General features: G+C 39.0%; 1 protein-coding gene across 5 annotated transcripts in view; it reads right to left on the reverse strand.

Moving 5' to 3' along the window:
* Window positions 1-2270: 2270 nt before the first annotated feature.
* Window positions 2271-15305, reverse strand: part of LOC111251416 (uncharacterized) — a 29907-nt gene continuing 16872 nt past the window's right edge. The window contains exons 2-8 of one of the 5 annotated variants that reach the window (XM_086991156.1): window positions 6765-6977; window positions 6064-6246; window positions 4669-4855; window positions 4246-4524; window positions 3744-3992; window positions 3311-3457; window positions 2271-2835 (exon numbers count right to left, since the gene is read on the reverse strand). In XM_086991156.1, the coding sequence (XP_086847282.1) occupies window positions 2614-2835; window positions 3311-3457; window positions 3744-3920 (546 nt within the window). In that variant the 5' untranslated portion in view covers window positions 3921-3992; window positions 4246-4524; window positions 4669-4855; window positions 6064-6246; window positions 6765-6977 and the 3' untranslated portion in view covers window positions 2271-2613. Of the gene's footprint in view, window positions 2836-3310; window positions 3458-3743; window positions 4525-4668; window positions 4856-6063; window positions 6254-6764; window positions 6978-15305 lie in introns of those variants that run through there. The other 4 variants (XM_086991155.1, XM_086991153.1, XM_086991154.1 and 1 more) reach the window with 4 other exon arrangements.

Below are 15305 nucleotides of genomic sequence, written 5' to 3' on the forward strand. Positions count from 1 at the left end.
TTGACTAAATTCAGTTTTAAGACCAGATGATAAAATACGCAAAATTGAATTTGGGAAAACAAACATTGGCTCTTGTATGGAATACTTGCGCATAGTTAGGCCTACATTTATCGTTAGAATATATATATATATATATATATGTTGACTGAATACAAGTCTACGGATATATAGCCGCAGAGCGAGTGGCTATGAAGTACTCATTCCTGCTAGCCAACGACAATAGCTTCATTTTTGTGTCAATGGTGAGCAGTCTGCGGATACAATTAGCAGGCTCGCCCATTCTGTGGGTAGTTGGACGGTATTGCTGGGAGTGGCGTTCGATGATGCCTGGTCGAAGAAGTGGATGACGAAGTTTTACCGCCTGGATGAAGATCGCGGGTGGCCGGCAGAGCAGATGACATCGTACTTGTTGCTTTGCTAGACTAGCGTATGTGGGACGCGGCTACGTAGAACCGTTTCAAGAAGGAACTCTACTATTGTTTGCCTTTAAGGGACAGCGGATAGCCCAAACGGTGTTTTGCGACTGCTTTCGAATAGCATTAAACGAGCTGTGGTGGATAAGCATGGAGGTCCAATTCCAGTTCAGTGTGAGTCTGGTAAATGTCTGGCCAGTACGTTTAAAGTTCTGCCATAGCCGTCACCTTGGTTTACACCGAGTTAATTCGACTGATGCGGGTTTATATTTGAGAAGCCTGCACCACTCGCTTCTAGTAGGCCACCGAACGTAGGAGCAACCATTTGCTGTTTTCGTTTTGAAAGAGCATATCAATGCGTAAGGCTCGGGGTTAGAAAGCAGGATTGCGGGAGGCAGGGATAAGCGAAAAGCAGGCTGACAGGCTTTAGTTGTATCAGCGTTGTGAGATTTGAAAGCCGTGCCGCGGACTGTTTAAGTCGCGCGCCCGCCATGAAAAATACCACTCCCTATGCATCAACCTCGGTAGATAAACTAGGCAGCCTTTAGTGCGTGGCACCGACACGGGTCTTGTAGTGAAGATGGAAGGTCAATTTGTTGACCCCCTATCGAAAGTACTTTGTCGAACCAGCACAAGGGATCCATTGCGAGTCCTGCAAAATTCAATGGAAGATCTAACAGCTTCACTCCTGCATTAAGGCCTTTCGATTTCATTAGGGCCATCCGAACGTTAACAGGAATGCAGCTTTTTCATTAGGGAAATTCGAGCGTGAAGAGAAATGTCATGAGAAAGTTGACTCGTAGAGTATTGATTGCGGGATTTGAAGTGTGGCTTATTGTAGCTAGTTGTAGATGAAGTTGTGAGTGTAAGTACGTCTTCGGCTGTAGGCTTAATAGCCACTCTTCCTGCGCAGTAGACGTTCCTGCCAGCCAATGACAAAGCAAAGCCGGCGACGCCCTTACAAAGGTGTACCAATCTAAAGTGTCTGGAGTATGTGCTAGCGTCAATGCAGTGTCGTAGTATTAGGAGAACAATGGACGGACGATTGTGCAGCAGTGTGTAGAAAACCGCATTGTATTTACCGCGCAGCGCGCAAAATACCTGTATGCTTCTGTCGGTGATTGTTCATAACGTGCTATTGTCGTTTTCTCGTTATTTTAGTTGATTCAAGGTATAGGGTATTAAGATACAAATGTATAAGGGTTGGATATTTTAGCTCCAACAATCAGTATTATCAACTGGTGAAATTAGTAAGATTACATGCGCGAGATAGTTTTTACCGTGTTGAGCTTAATGGCGTAGGTTCGAAAGCCGGCTTTAGTAAATAAGCCATGCTTTGTAGCAATATGTAGTGGCATTACCGGGCGCAAAATTCAAAGCAGTAAACTTGTTCGGGGGTGTTCTGGAAATAGTTTTAAGTACATATCTATACTACACGGTATTTAGTGTAGGAAAAGGAGAAAGCATAACAAAGGCAGATTTCGTCTTTATTTGAAAGGGAGTGTAATTACCGTAATTTCCGGTTTTCATTGAAAAGACGCAGTATGTGCATTGTTGGATCTCTTATGATGACTACAACTTTTATTTGTGTGTTTAGCATCGAGCTGGTAGTACTTGGATAAGCTGGCAATCGGTGGGCGAAAAAGAAAGAAACGAAAAAAGAAAAAAAAACGAAAAAGAAACGAGAAAGGCCAAAATAAAAGAGGCAGATCTCTGTTTTGGGTGAAAGTGCACCACTTTTTTAAACAAAACTGCGTCATCAGTTTAGAAACGATGATTATTAACGCTAAGTAGATACAACGAAAACTCTTGCCACTAAACTCACGTAAAATATTTACATACATTTTAAAAACAATATTTATTTGGTCTATTCTGTAATTTATTGTCCTGAACAAACGATAAAAACCAGTGTTAATGGAAACACTACTTCGTTCTCTTACATTGTGTTACAGTAGAAAATACGGAATGGAAATTAACAGACAAACTCTTCAGTTTTTCATAACATCAACATTGCTCATATGTACAACTTATACGTATTACGTATTTCCTTAAAACTAAGGAATGATGATGAGTTCCCTAAGTATAAAGCAACCATTATAAACATGTTATTATTTATGTATATAAAAATGCATTAGTATATTACAAATAAGATAGTATCCTAACAGATTAATTACATGTGAACTCAATATCAGTAGTAGACTTAAAATACATTAGCCTTGTACTTTCGTGCTTTGTGCCTTTCGTAGATTTCTTCTGGTCCTGGGTATGTTCTATCGCATCTTCGCTCTTTTAGAGAGGTCTGTCGTTTTTCGCTTCGTAGATTGCCGATATGCATCAGTGCTAAACCAAAAACAATAAAGACTGAACCAATGAACCATAACGGGGTAAGCTGCTCCGAAAACAGTGTCTGTCCAAAGATAGCCTGAAATACAAACAATCATGGAAAGCTCTAAGAAAACTTTACGGCCTGAAAAGTTGGTTAACATCAGTGAAAACAAGCTCACAGTAGCTAACATGAGAGTTTCAGCGTTGCCTTAGATCACGCTCATTTCCTAATGGTACCATATTTTGCATACTCCTTGGTAGTTGAAAATAATTTGTACAGAGTAAAACTTTTTTGAAATTTACTTGTTGGCTATTACTGATAATGATCATTCAGCATTAAAAAAAACAATAAAACGTACCGTCTCCAACATGTCGTTGAAAATATTAACCAACTGTTACTACGTTAAACAGCATGGCAGCATATTTTTTTAAGCAGTGTCGCATTAATAACAAGAATAGCGTAGTTTATTTTACGGATCCCATATAATAATAATAATAATAATAATGAAGAAGCCTACATGTGAAGCAAATACAATATGGGGGCAAAGTTTAGTGACCGTGATAAAGCTCACCGTGAAAAAGAAGTTTGCCGCCAAGTTCACGACGGTCACCTCTAGGGTAGCAGTACTCAAGCGAAGGGCTCGGGTAAAGACGGTCCACATCACCATGTTGGAAAGGATCATCAGCGCGAATAATGTCCCTCGCACTAGCGCTAACGCCTGCGAATGTTTCATTGTAATCACTGTTATCGTCGACTACTTCATATTATGTATATCCGTCAACGGTATTGCGTCAGTGTTGCCCGTTGTAAATACTAATAATTTAAAAATAACAATACGTATTTGGGATACAGAGGGCTCTGTGTTTTTATTGTTCCGTACAGGAATAGTAGTGTAGCCGACGAAGCAACAACAAGCGATTTAATAAACACTGATAGAATTCTAAATTGAATGAAAACAATGTAATCGTCATTAAATAATGCACCCCTACTATTAAATTACTCACGCTTTCGCATATGTAGTGTGCTTCTACTGGTTCTCGATCGTCACCTAGCCACGCTTGGACGGACCCCATACAAACTCGTTCGGAGTCATCCCGCGCCATGGCCAACTTTCCCAGAACGCTCGATAGGGCCGCGAGCAGCCCTGAAAGTACTGCGGGAAGAAGTCCTTGCGAAGCCATCTCAGCTTAGCTAAAATTTGCGATTGAAATCACAAATTTCATAGTTCTTGGCGCAGCATTTGGCGAAATTTACTACTGAAGGCAGACGATATGAATTTTTAGTTTTCAAAGCGTAGACAATTGGTTTGCAAAAGTGTTTTTTGCAAAAAAAAATCCAGCGCACAGTATCAGGCGAACGCGAATATAAACGGCGATCGAGGGCTTTACGATTAATCCTAATATAAGTAAGTAAGTAAGGATAAGCTAGTCCGATTCAAACAAAGTGATGGCCACAACACGTTTAGATTTCATCATTCATAAATAAATATACAGTAATCAATAGTACCTTTTCACTTGATATTAAGGCATTCGTAGCGAGGGAGTGGACCCTCACGCATACTGACACAACACAAAATACCGTGTAGAACACGGATAGATCTATATGCAATACATTCTAATGGACTATATGAAACATGACTTGACGGCAGTGTAGTACCAGCTACAGAGCTCGTATATAAATATAAACACTCGGCTACAAAGTACTATCTACATGGTGCTAGGAGGGCATTTATTTGTACACGACTCGTTAATAGTAGTTATTGTGCTTTGCAGTTTCGGCACACATCTGCAAAAGAAAAAAAAAAGAAAGCGTTAGAACACTCGAAATAGGAACTAGGATAGCTATGCAAGACCGATGTTACTTTTTGCAACCGACTTCCCTTCGGTATACTGAAATCCCAAAATTTTTAGAAAACGTTTCTATACTCACAATAGTGCAACCCATTTCAATACTCGTAGGGGAGCACGCTTGATCACACAGAAAATACGCCACTCCACACATCGAACGCACTGTCGACCTAGCTGATGATGATAATACAAGTTTCGCTGCGGCTGGATTGTGTGAGAGACTAGCAAATCGCTGAAGTGCGTAGGATCCATGGTTTTCAGTCATCTACCTTTAACCGAAATACACAGTAATGTGACTGATTTTTAAAAGGTTTTATTTATTCTGACACGATATACATGCATGCATGCTGTTTACGATAGATAGAAAGATGAAGCTAGTAATGCAAAAACACCGCATAACAATGTAAAAGTAGAACGGCACACTTTTGACAGAGATAGCACTGGCTTGAAATTGTTTTACATTAAGGTAAATAGGGACAATGATACTTTAGAGTGAATCAAAACCTCAATAACGATATTGATATCGTAGTATATGCTTAATCAGTATAATATAGTGCCAATAGATACTCTGAAATCTTATTTCAGTTGCTAGCGTTTGCTTATGTTCAATTAGAGTTTATGTTATAGAACAATGTCGAAACTTCAATAATCAGAATATAATAAATACTGTTATTATTCCTAATCTTTTCTTATTTATCAGGCAGCTGACAGACAGGGAAGGATGACAGACCATAGAAATTAAACGATAACCCCTTTAAAGCAAAATAATCATAGAATTTTTATTTCGAAAAGCGCGCTCCAGATTTTACGTGAATTTAAAGACACGATAATCAGAAAAAGCTGCGAGTTGAAATAAGCCCCCGGCGAGGGAGGCAGAAAATCGAGCTTCGATGTAATTGACCTATAAGGGTCACTTTTTTTTGTCATCTGTTAAGTGTAATCAGTTCACTTTGGAGTTTTGTTTTTCTGGAAGTTTATAATGCAATTTCAATACTATGCATAGAATACATAAAAGAAAAGGGAAAATATTGCAAAATACTAAACCTTTTTTTATTACCATTCACAACGTTCACTGAACTATAGTCTACGACTGAATTAGCACGTCCCGATGCTTGAGTAATATTCATTTGCATTGGAAAAGTAGATAGCTCAACATAAGGTGTGCGTGATTCTATCATATTCGTAATTTAGAATAGCGTAAATAACAGTCTTGGGGCTGCATTTAAAAAAATGTTATAAATTGTAACAGAAAATGTAAAGCGGCCTTAGACTGAGTAGGAAGTTGATTTATGTAAAATTTTTTTTGTTTACCGGAACGAACAATGTGTGCTACTTAAATTGTTAATGTTAGCGATAAAAAAAAATTTAAATGATGTTGCTTCCGATTTTATCGCTCTAGGGATAAAGCAATATGAATGCTAGTGGTTGTTTGAATTTTTTGCCTTTTCCATATACATTGGCAGAGGTTATGCATTACCTGTAATCGTGTGTCATCACCAATCGTACCCGATGTCGTTTACACTAACGCTGCCATAGTCTGCGCTGTCGTCCATCATTTGTTTGTATCTGTTTATCTTTCCATAGTAACCCACATTTCCATAATAGCCATACTCAAGGTTGTTGTACGCCGGATGTTGGATCGGAGGCAAATGGTGATACCCTGCAAGCGTAAAAGACCCAACCTGGGAAAACTGTTCTATGTATGATAGCTCACTTTTATGAATCTTAGTCTCTTCTCTGTCTTATTTCTACAGCATTCGCGTAGCTGAACTTGCCCGCTCTCTTTTGTAAATTAAAAACACCTGTGAACCAAATTTAATTAATGCTGCTTCAATAATTCACCATGTCTACAACAAATATCGTTTTGTTTGTTTCGATTTGTGTTTTAAATCGACGCTTGAACGTCTAAATATTTTGTACTATGCTTTTCGACTCTCATCTGACAGAATTTGCATTGAAAAACTTTATTCATCAACGTATTCTGTACAATCGCTATCATTTCGTGGTAATATCATGATGTTCCAAAGTTTAAATAGTGATCTTTGGCAAAAGCGCTGTAGCCTGAGAAAAGTGTGGTCTTTTTAAAAACGTAGGTCCTTGCTTGTCTAGCAAAGCGCGAACATCAATATTCGAAAATACTCTAGCAAATTTTCGATGCTAATTTTTGCTCAGTCTTACCTTTCGGGACTTTGTCCTTATAACCAGGGTAATACAGGACCTGCCCGACGGGTTGTTGGCCTACTGGTGGGAGCGGCAATGATGGAACTGGAAACGGTGACATCGGCGAATGAACAATGCCGATGCCCACGATGCCCATCCCTGTTGCTGCTGCTGCTCCCAATAAAGGTCCTAAATGAGGACCAAGACGTTTCGTAATTTTATATATATTTTCTGAAATTGAAAAAATAAGATGGGAAGCATTGTGATAAGGTAAATAATAGTTGAGATATAATGTAGTACAAATATTAGCTTCGTTTGTCGACGTATCCATGCAAAACTTGCCTCATATTGATTCCCTTCCATGAATACGTTCGACACCTGCAGCTACAGTAAACATGAACGCCATGGAGAAATTATAGTCCCACCTTATGGGGGTTTCAGAAACACCGTTCCTAACAAACTTTTCGGAGGAAACATACTGCATCAATACTTATGTCATCTCAGGCATCTTCAACTTCAATGCAAACAAACTCCTGCTATAAAAGTGTCCGCTGATTGATCATGCTCGATATCGGTAATTATTTCTGCCCAATACAACATATTTAGTTTAAACATTTCGCGTCCTTTTGATATGCTTTGATACGCGTACTTTGATATTTTTTAAAAGCTAATGCTTAATACTCTAATTTGTTACCTTATTTTTATAACGTCAAACGCGAGCGTCCATAGAAAGTTGTTTTATATTTTAGTGAAGGTTATATAGGATGAGGTCGTCTCTTAAGCTTCCAATACCTATATTGCAGACTCGAGCAGAGAGCGGGATATTCCTTCCACTTAACAACGCTGGATCAAGAAACGAGGATTGTTGTCTTACGCCCGTGTGCGTTCGTCATGTCGCCCACAACCTTTGAACCTGTTTTATTCGTTGTCAAATAAGATATAATGATATCGGTGCAATCCCAAAATCGGATTTGCCAGATCCCTATACAACTTTATCCCTTTGACGCTTTCCAAATACATGAATATCCTATCAGTTTTTGAATAGGAATTTATATTAACAGTCGATATTTTGGAGTCACGATTCATAGTTCTGGTACCTCATAAATAACTACACTAAAGAATAATCTTGAATATTACGTCAACTTATTTCTTTGTTCAGTTCCCCTATATGATAAAATAAGTATTCGCATAAAAAAAGTCTCGGCAAGGTAAAAAAAATACCACCGAACATTGCTCACGGCATAGTTTCCCTATAATGCCATAACCTTTTCTGAGAATTTTAAAGTTTCTGCCTGAGTATTATTGTTTGCTTTACGACATTTCGGCGTATTCTTTATTACCTGTTGCAACATTCATACGTGACTGTGGTTAAGAATAACTTTTATCGTTACCGTTAAAAGGCTGTTTTTTTTTTTTGTTTTTTTTTTAAATGAATGGTTGTTGTGAAAAGTGAGGTTTATGATGCTTTTAACGGATGAACGGATGTGCATTTGGTAGATTTGTTGTATTCAGTATCTTCCCTAAGGACTGTGCCTTAAGCTGTTTAAATTACTACTGACACTTAACAGACGCAGATAGTAATGGAAGATGGTATATGTTACTTATAGAATATTTAAATTCAGTAATGGCTATATGGCAGTTGCTAATAATTTACCTCCGTTTAAACCTATTCATAAACACATATATCGGCCGCTGTTGGCCAGCTTGACGGGTATGAAGAGTACACCTTTTGGATCATCAGTATTTCTGCTCACGTCAATAAGATGTATCATCTCAACCCGATTCTTACCTAACAACGTTCCCATAAATATGTTCTCAGTTAGAGTAATAAGTAAATTTGCTTCAATGTATGCACTCGCTTACAACTATGAGTTAATCGTCAGTCCAGATTACGTTCTTCCGTTTTGTACTTTCCCATGTTACGTAATGTTACGTGAAATGGGCCACGTTACGTGAAATCAGTATTTCAGATTGGTTACAAATCAGAATGGTATGACGGCGTTCTGGCTTCTAGAAGCAAAACCTGCATTATCCCATGTATTTCTACCATGATTTTTTTAAATCCCATTTTTTTTGCGGAATATACCACAGTAAAAACAAATTAATAGGGTATTCTGTATCTGAATTTTTTGCTAAGCTAGAATCAACTGCAAATTTTTATATTACTATGGTAAAATTTGGGATAAGCCGATGGATTTTATGCCTCTGATTAAGGGATAAAAATAGTCACTACGGAAGAATTGCTGGAATAAATGTCACCTTTTTCCTAAGGGGAACGCGTATGCGAGGCAAGAGGGAAATGTTGAAATTGGCGATTTGTCTCGAAGTCGGCCAGTTGACAAAATATGTTTACGGAGGGACTATACGGGGCAACAATGATGATTAACGGGGTGATTAACGAAAACAACCGTTTTCCAACAGAAAAAAAGCCCACGGGTTCGTAAATATTGTAATCTAAAAGAGACTGATCTGCTCGAGAAAATACTAAATATAGAAACCTAGATTTTCGTCCGTATGGCATTATAAGACGGGGTCATTTAGGCTAGAGGTGGTCGATATTTAGCGAGATGAAACCAGTCATTGGCCAACACTAAAGGGAAAACATTTGCTTAAAAAAAGGTGCGACACTAGCTAAACAAAACAACATTTTATAATGATTCAATACCAGGGTTTGGAAGCGGATATAGACGCACTTCATCTTATAGTAGGGGCCGGCCGTCGAAAACGGTAATTTTATCGTCATGAAAAGCTCGAACCATATATTTACTTTAGTTGCGTAGCTTAAAAATTATGATTCGCTCACCATAGATCTCGACCAAACTGAGGCAGCGGGATGCTGGATGTTAGATGGTTCAAAAGGAAGTTATATTTTGTTGAAAAAGTGAGGAAAACTAAAGCGATGAACGTTGCCATTTCAACTTGAACGAACTTTTCAAAGATAAAAGTTCCAGACGGATAATGAAAGTGCAACGTCGTCACTAAAAAGACTTCTCATGGGCGGCCTGGCAAGAGTAGTACCCGCGGTTTAGACAATGCTACCCTGACGATTTTCTGAAGACACTTTCGAAGGAAGACGGAGGGTTGGAAAACAATTCAGAGATTGGCCGAAAAGATAGGCTGTAGCCACAGCCATTACACAATAAGTTCCTTAAATGTACACAGAAACTTAAGGCAACGTAAGCCAGGGAGTGAAATGAATGGCTCCAGGAAAGAAGATGAAGTCCATGGTCCGACCTTATCTTCATCAAAAAAAGATTATCGTTTGCGCTTGGTGGGTTTGCGAAAAGATCACTAAATAAACATCTTTTCCTACAAACCACAAAGTAGGTTGGCGCGTTTATTCGGCTCAGTTGCATCAAATCAACCAGGCTATTCGAGAAACAGGACAAACAAAGTCAGCTTATCCTGCTCCATGACAATGCAAGGTCACACACGGCAAACATTGTCAAAGCTGTGCTCTGGAGCTCCGAATGGGAGGTTTTCTTGTACTGCCCATATCTTCTTTGGCCAGACCTTACGCCGACGGATTCTGTCTTTTCCACTCACTTGCAATCACCTTCGCGGCCTTGCCTTTGATTCGTATCAACAACTCTTAGAACAAGGTTGGAAAACCTTTTTAGGAAACCTGTTATCTTCTGGCTAGATAGCATACACCATTTGATGGACAGACAGACAGACTTTTATCTAAGTCGTAAACGATGATAAAGGATACATGATATATTAACTTACTGCAGCAGAAATAAAAAAAACTGTGTAGTTTCTATTCAGTGAAAAAAATCGCGGGAACTTATTATCCAACCGAATATATATACCCACTGGGCTGAACTCTACTTTCAAATAAGTTGATTTTTAATTTTCTTTGTCAAAATAGCAATCGACCATATTTACTCCTAGATATCGGAAGCACAGGGACCCGTATCGTTTCCTGAAGAGTCATATAGTACGACTGAGTTTAGTAATATTTATTTGGAACAATTATCTTCAGCCGATCTCGAAAAAAGCAGCTCAGGAATTAGCAAGATCGTAGTAGAAAAATTGATTGAATGCAAAGATAATGCCGTTGTATTGCTCTATAGTTCAAGAAACCCTGAATGAAATGTATAATAATCTTTATCCAAATGGCTCTACCTTTTAAAATATGATCGGAAAAACTGGTGATTCTAATTGCTTTAAATTCATATTTCGTATAGATCTCTAAAATGTTGAAGGTTTGATAATATAAAACTCTCCTAGTTAGAGGAAAGTATGTAGCCCCATTATACACCATTACGTTGCTATCGTGAGCTAAAATAGATTGTGCCTATTGGAATGTGCAACTGAGCCCGAGACTGCGAAATATTCTATTGAAAATGCACTATTCATTTCCCCTATTGTACTTTTAATCTACACGAGAAAAATAGCTCTTATTTTGGCAATTCTGGGCTTATTTATGTCATTTCCTATTAAGAAAAACTAGATTTCAGTATACACAGAGCGTAATCAGTAAATATACGTAATATAACAACTTTGCAGCTGAATAACGGCGTGGATGCCGCACGTGAGCATACTTAGTTCTGCTGTAATTGTATAATTGTCTTAGCAAAAGACACCGTGACCAAAGTTCATCTTCCGAAATGTATTGCTTTTTTCCTAAGCTTTCTACTGGTTGCCAACTAAAATATTTATTGGTTATTGCGTAATCTGGTATAACATCACGCAAAATTTCAGGAACGATTGGTTCATGTTTTATTGGCCGCCCTTGGCCGCCCACGATGTTACAGTTGATATCCTGATCACAGTTTTCGTTTACGATTGGAGAATTATCCGCATTTTCGCTCTCAGGATTATATGCTGTTCGTAGTAGGTAAGCGGGCAACAACGCACATACTATAGCTTCTACATATTTATGATTGACACATCAGGATTGGCACCAATAGTTCCGTCTGCTTGCCGTAACGATAGACTTTTTTTGGTTTTACGAAAAAAAAAAAAAAAAAACCAACTACAGTTTGTCGTATTCGATACTATGCGTCCGTTTGATACAGATTTTAGCTCCAGCGATCACGAGCCTTACGTAGATATAAGTAAATATCGATAAAATATACATAACTTGTTGACGTCGCGTAGCCAAGTTATACATTTATCAGCGGTGACGGCGCGAAAATTTAAATGTTGGACGGCTATAGGTTGCGTCACGCCGACTCAAACTGACTATGGATGGACCAGACGCCCACGAGCGAGCGAGCAAGCAAGCGTAAGCTCGTGGCAGTATCGTCGTAGTCGCTCACTGGGTGTAGGCTGCTGTTCGGTAGTCAGGCAGTGTGGGCCAGCCAAAACCCCATAGTCTCAACGAGGGCAATCTCCCCAAAAACCGGCATCTAGGCTCGCTCCAGCCGTCCCACTGAATGTTCACAGTCGCTCACAGAATTGTTGATTCTGATAACGATAAAACGACGTCTTCGGTTATAGTAGTGCTAATCCACGTTGCCTATACAGCCGCATACGGCGTAGGGATCGATGGTCATTAACAGTGTAGTCAGTTGGGCCACACCTGCACTTCTAAGGGAAAGTTATTAACTTAGCTCACTCGCTGCGTAGAAGAAGAGGGCTTTTATGATGTTGGACACGTAATTCTATGTGCCTGAGCATAGCGTAGCTGTAAGGTACTGAATGGGATGGGACAAAAGTTAGAGGAACCTTTTCTTGGGTCGGCTCTATAGTTGATTCCTTGAATTCGGATCTAGAGAATTATGAGTCGCTAAGTTAAGTCGTCGACTCGTTATTGCTGCATTTTACGGACGCGGCTTCAACATACACTTCAGTTCATTCTTTTAATGATTTGATTTGTTAAGTAACGCAGTTTACAGAATAGTGCACAATACAATCTTTTAGCTGAAACATAATACAATCAGTAAGCAGTTTACACACAGATAAAAAAAATCGGAATCTAAATCGGAGGAGATCTTTTAAATCCTTTTGCGATTGCTGACTCTACAAGTAGACAATGGATAGTGTACTCATGTTCAACAAAAACAAAAATCCTTACGTCTACCAAGAGAACCAAGTTTCCATTGGTCTTTACCGCGCCAAAAGCATGAGGCCCGAATAGCATAGCTTCTGGCTTACCTCTAGATTGAACTACTTTTGAGAGATTCGAAATCGTGATTAATTTAGCTTTTTGTTTGTATGCGATTCCCTACAATATATTCTATATCCTGTCAATTTTCTGAATTCTATCTGCTAGAATAGAGCACGTTCCATGGAAGTTCTATGATCATTAACCCTGATCGGTACGAAGACTCTTTTTTGTTTCGCTTGCTATAGGAAAACATGTAACTATTTGCACATGACGCCGCGGGCCTTCAATTCAAAGGATTATATTATGGAGCGAGCCATTGTTTAGTGAATAATGTTTGATCTTTCAATTTTTAGATACGTGTATAGCCACAACAGTCCATGGAAAAATGGAAGCCCTAACATTTTTTTGATGCATTTAAGACAATCCTTGGATCGCGTGTGTCGCCCAAATATTGAATGTATCTAGCCAATCTCTCCTGATTGGTCTCTATTTGATATATATATGCGTATAACTAATTTACGTTTACAGAAATGATACGTTCGTCATAGGCTGCCGTTGGCCTTAGAATATTATTTTGACAAAATTACTCAGTTTGTGGAACGATGCGTGCATTTCAAATTGTTATCAAAGACTATTGTTATGTGAATTATCTTATTGCTGTAATCTTAGATTTTTTTTTTCAAACAGCCTATGTCCTTCTCATATAAAAACATCATAAATCATAAATGCTACTTCTGTAAAAAGACGTTTTGAAAGACTCCAGTTTGGTTTTTCGTTACGGCATAATCGTTGCTGTGTTTCCACGGATTATTTGCAGCCTTTATTGCTTCAACAACAAATTTTTGCCGAAACTGACACCCATCGATTCGGAGAAAATATATTGCACGGTTTATCTTCTATTTTTACCAAATAGCATATCGTTGTTGCGAGAATCCAATTAATACTAATAGCGGTAGCACCGCAGCTGCTGTCAAGAAGATCGACATACATATTCAATAGTGATCATAGAATATATGCCCATTGCCACGTTCCGTTACATTAATTAGTTAGACGTGTATATGTTCGGCTACTGTTTTTTACGGACAGCTACAGACTGTTTTTTGTTCGATGTGTATGTAGCGATATCGGCTCACGTGTACGCTATTTATGTGCGCATGTAGCCGTACAAAGTTAGCCGACGTTTGTTCAGCGCAACGATCAACCAGTTCGTCCATTCGCTTGAGTTTGCGGTATTGCCCTGTTGTGGTATTGATTAACCGTCAATGTATCGCAATCGTCAGCTTTTTCCGTGCGTGTGCACTTTATAACAACTTTTGGCCCATAGTGACGTCCCTCTGGTCATCAAACGTCGGCAAAGATGCCGCGTTACTCGGCTACTATTGATACTCCGATATGCATCTTACTACAACTAGTTCTGTTGCCGGTAGCTGCACCGCCTATTGCCATTGTCGCTGCTGTCGTCTCGGGACGCTGTCCGACGCGATGATGGCGACACGCTGCCCCGCTATGCGTGGCGCCAGTTTTCCAAATCTACCGATGTATACCCACGAACCGTGGAACGTATCGTACGGATGCTGAAACTTGTAATTGTACGATATGTATATATACACCTATGGTTTTCAAGCACGACCGTTCTAGACAGCACGGCTGGCCCTGGGCATAGCTTCGCTAATAGATATTTCGTTGCCGATATTTGGCGGTCCCCAGGCCCTAAAGGTCACCAACAGCTTCCACTGCTGCTGCTGCTGCTGCTGCTAGGCGCGATGGTGGCATGACAGCCACTAGCCGTTCGTATAGTTCAACGCATAATTGTATACAATATAAAGGGATATTTGTTTACGGTCACTGATCAGTTCATTCGATGGAATAAGCGTGATGTTGAGAACTTACGCAAGATTTATGATTGCGTTATAGAACTATGTGTATTATGAAGATGTAAATTTCTTCTACGACAACCAGTTGTAGAGTGAGATACACCAGAATCTGGTGGTATGGTATGGTATGGTATGGCGGTGGTATTCACTCTACAACTGGTTCAAATGGAACCTTATTTAAGGACTAATAAAATTAAAAAGGTATGTGTCGGACGAATATATATTAGTGTATTAGTATTGTTTACCATCGCTTTATTAATGCCACTCGGTAGAAGGGCAATTGCTTTTTATTCTAGCCTTTATCAATAAATTCAAGATATATTGCTATGCAGGTATTTAAGAATTGAAAGACCAAACATTATTCAATAAAGAATGGCTCACTCCATAATATAATCCTTTGAATCCGATCTTAAAGAAGCGCATCTTCGCATAGTTGAATCTCTTTCGCTAAACACGATCTGATAGTATCACAATTTGGTATTTTTTTTCTATTCTATAATTTTATATGAGAAATCATCATTAAAGTAGAGGACAGCTATGTACATACGCTAACGGGACTATATGGGAGTGTATTAAAAAGCGTCATGTTCAGTTAAGTCTACACTAGACTCTATTAACCGTACAAAT

This window comes from Varroa destructor, unplaced genomic scaffold (genome assembly GCF_002443255.2).
Source record: "Varroa destructor unplaced genomic scaffold, Vdes_3.0 BEIS01000005.1, whole genome shotgun sequence".
NCBI classification, from domain to species: Eukaryota; Metazoa; Arthropoda; class Arachnida; order Mesostigmata; family Varroidae; genus Varroa; species Varroa destructor.